Below are 813 nucleotides of genomic sequence, written 5' to 3' on the forward strand. Positions count from 1 at the left end.
CTGAACAGCACCAGCACTCTGCAAACATTTTCAATGTCAATGGAGACATCTCCGACCTTCCCAGGGAGCTGCACACATTCCTCAGCCTCTTCTCATCTTGGTTTGGCCGTGACAACAGCATCTCTGCCAAGATCAGGGATTTTGAGGCACCAAGAGCCCTGTTCACAGCACTTGGAAAAACCTTATTGAACTGTCCTAGAGCTGAAGAAAATTCACACACATTCAAACTACAGAGAGGCAGGAAAAAGACCAAAAGAATTTACTAGAATGTAATAATTCATGTTTCTAACACTGAACTTCTAACACTAACATGTTTTTAACACTGAACACACGCTGCTTCCCCAGGTATTTGGTACTTACCCCTCTGAACGTGCCCACTGTGGATGCCCCCTCCCTGGAAGTGTTCTTGGCCAGGCTGGATGAGGCTTTGAGCAACCTGGTCTAGTGGAAGGTGTCCCTGCTGCTGGCAGGGGGGTTGGAACTGGATGAGCTTTGAGGTCCCTTCCAACCCAAACCAGTCTGGGATTCTGTGATTAAAGCTCTGCTGGAGTTGCCTCTCATTCTTTCTATCTGTATTTCACATCTTTCCTCCTCCCCAGAGGAGAAAGGAAGGAAGGAAAATCTTCCTCTGGCCACCTGTGAAGTGCTTGAGTCAGGACTTACCATTGAAACCAGTAAGGCAGGATACACTGGAACAGGGGAGGGATGAGACGGAAGTGGCAGCTCGTTGGCGTTGCCTACACGGAGATTCCAAGGAGACAAGAGCACGCGGAAGCCAGCGATGGAGCACACACAGGCTCCCAGAGATGGTTC

At 49.3% G+C, this 813-nt stretch overlaps 1 protein-coding gene across 1 annotated transcript in view; it reads right to left on the minus strand.

Moving 5' to 3' along the window:
* PTGES3 (prostaglandin E synthase 3) overlaps nt 1–813 on the minus strand; it is a gene marked incomplete at its 3' end in the record, with an annotated part of 6,224 nt that overhangs the window by 4,819 nt on the left and 592 nt on the right. The window contains exon 2 of the mRNA XM_029085581.1: nt 664–737. Within this exon, the coding sequence (XP_028941414.1) occupies nt 664–737 (74 nt within the window). The remainder of the gene's footprint in view (nt 1–663; nt 738–813) is intronic.

This window comes from Antrostomus carolinensis, unplaced genomic scaffold, assembly GCF_000700745.2.
Source record: "Antrostomus carolinensis isolate BGI_N321 unplaced genomic scaffold, ASM70074v2 scaffold35216, whole genome shotgun sequence".
Lineage (NCBI taxonomy): Eukaryota > Metazoa > Chordata > Aves > Caprimulgiformes > Caprimulgidae > Antrostomus > Antrostomus carolinensis.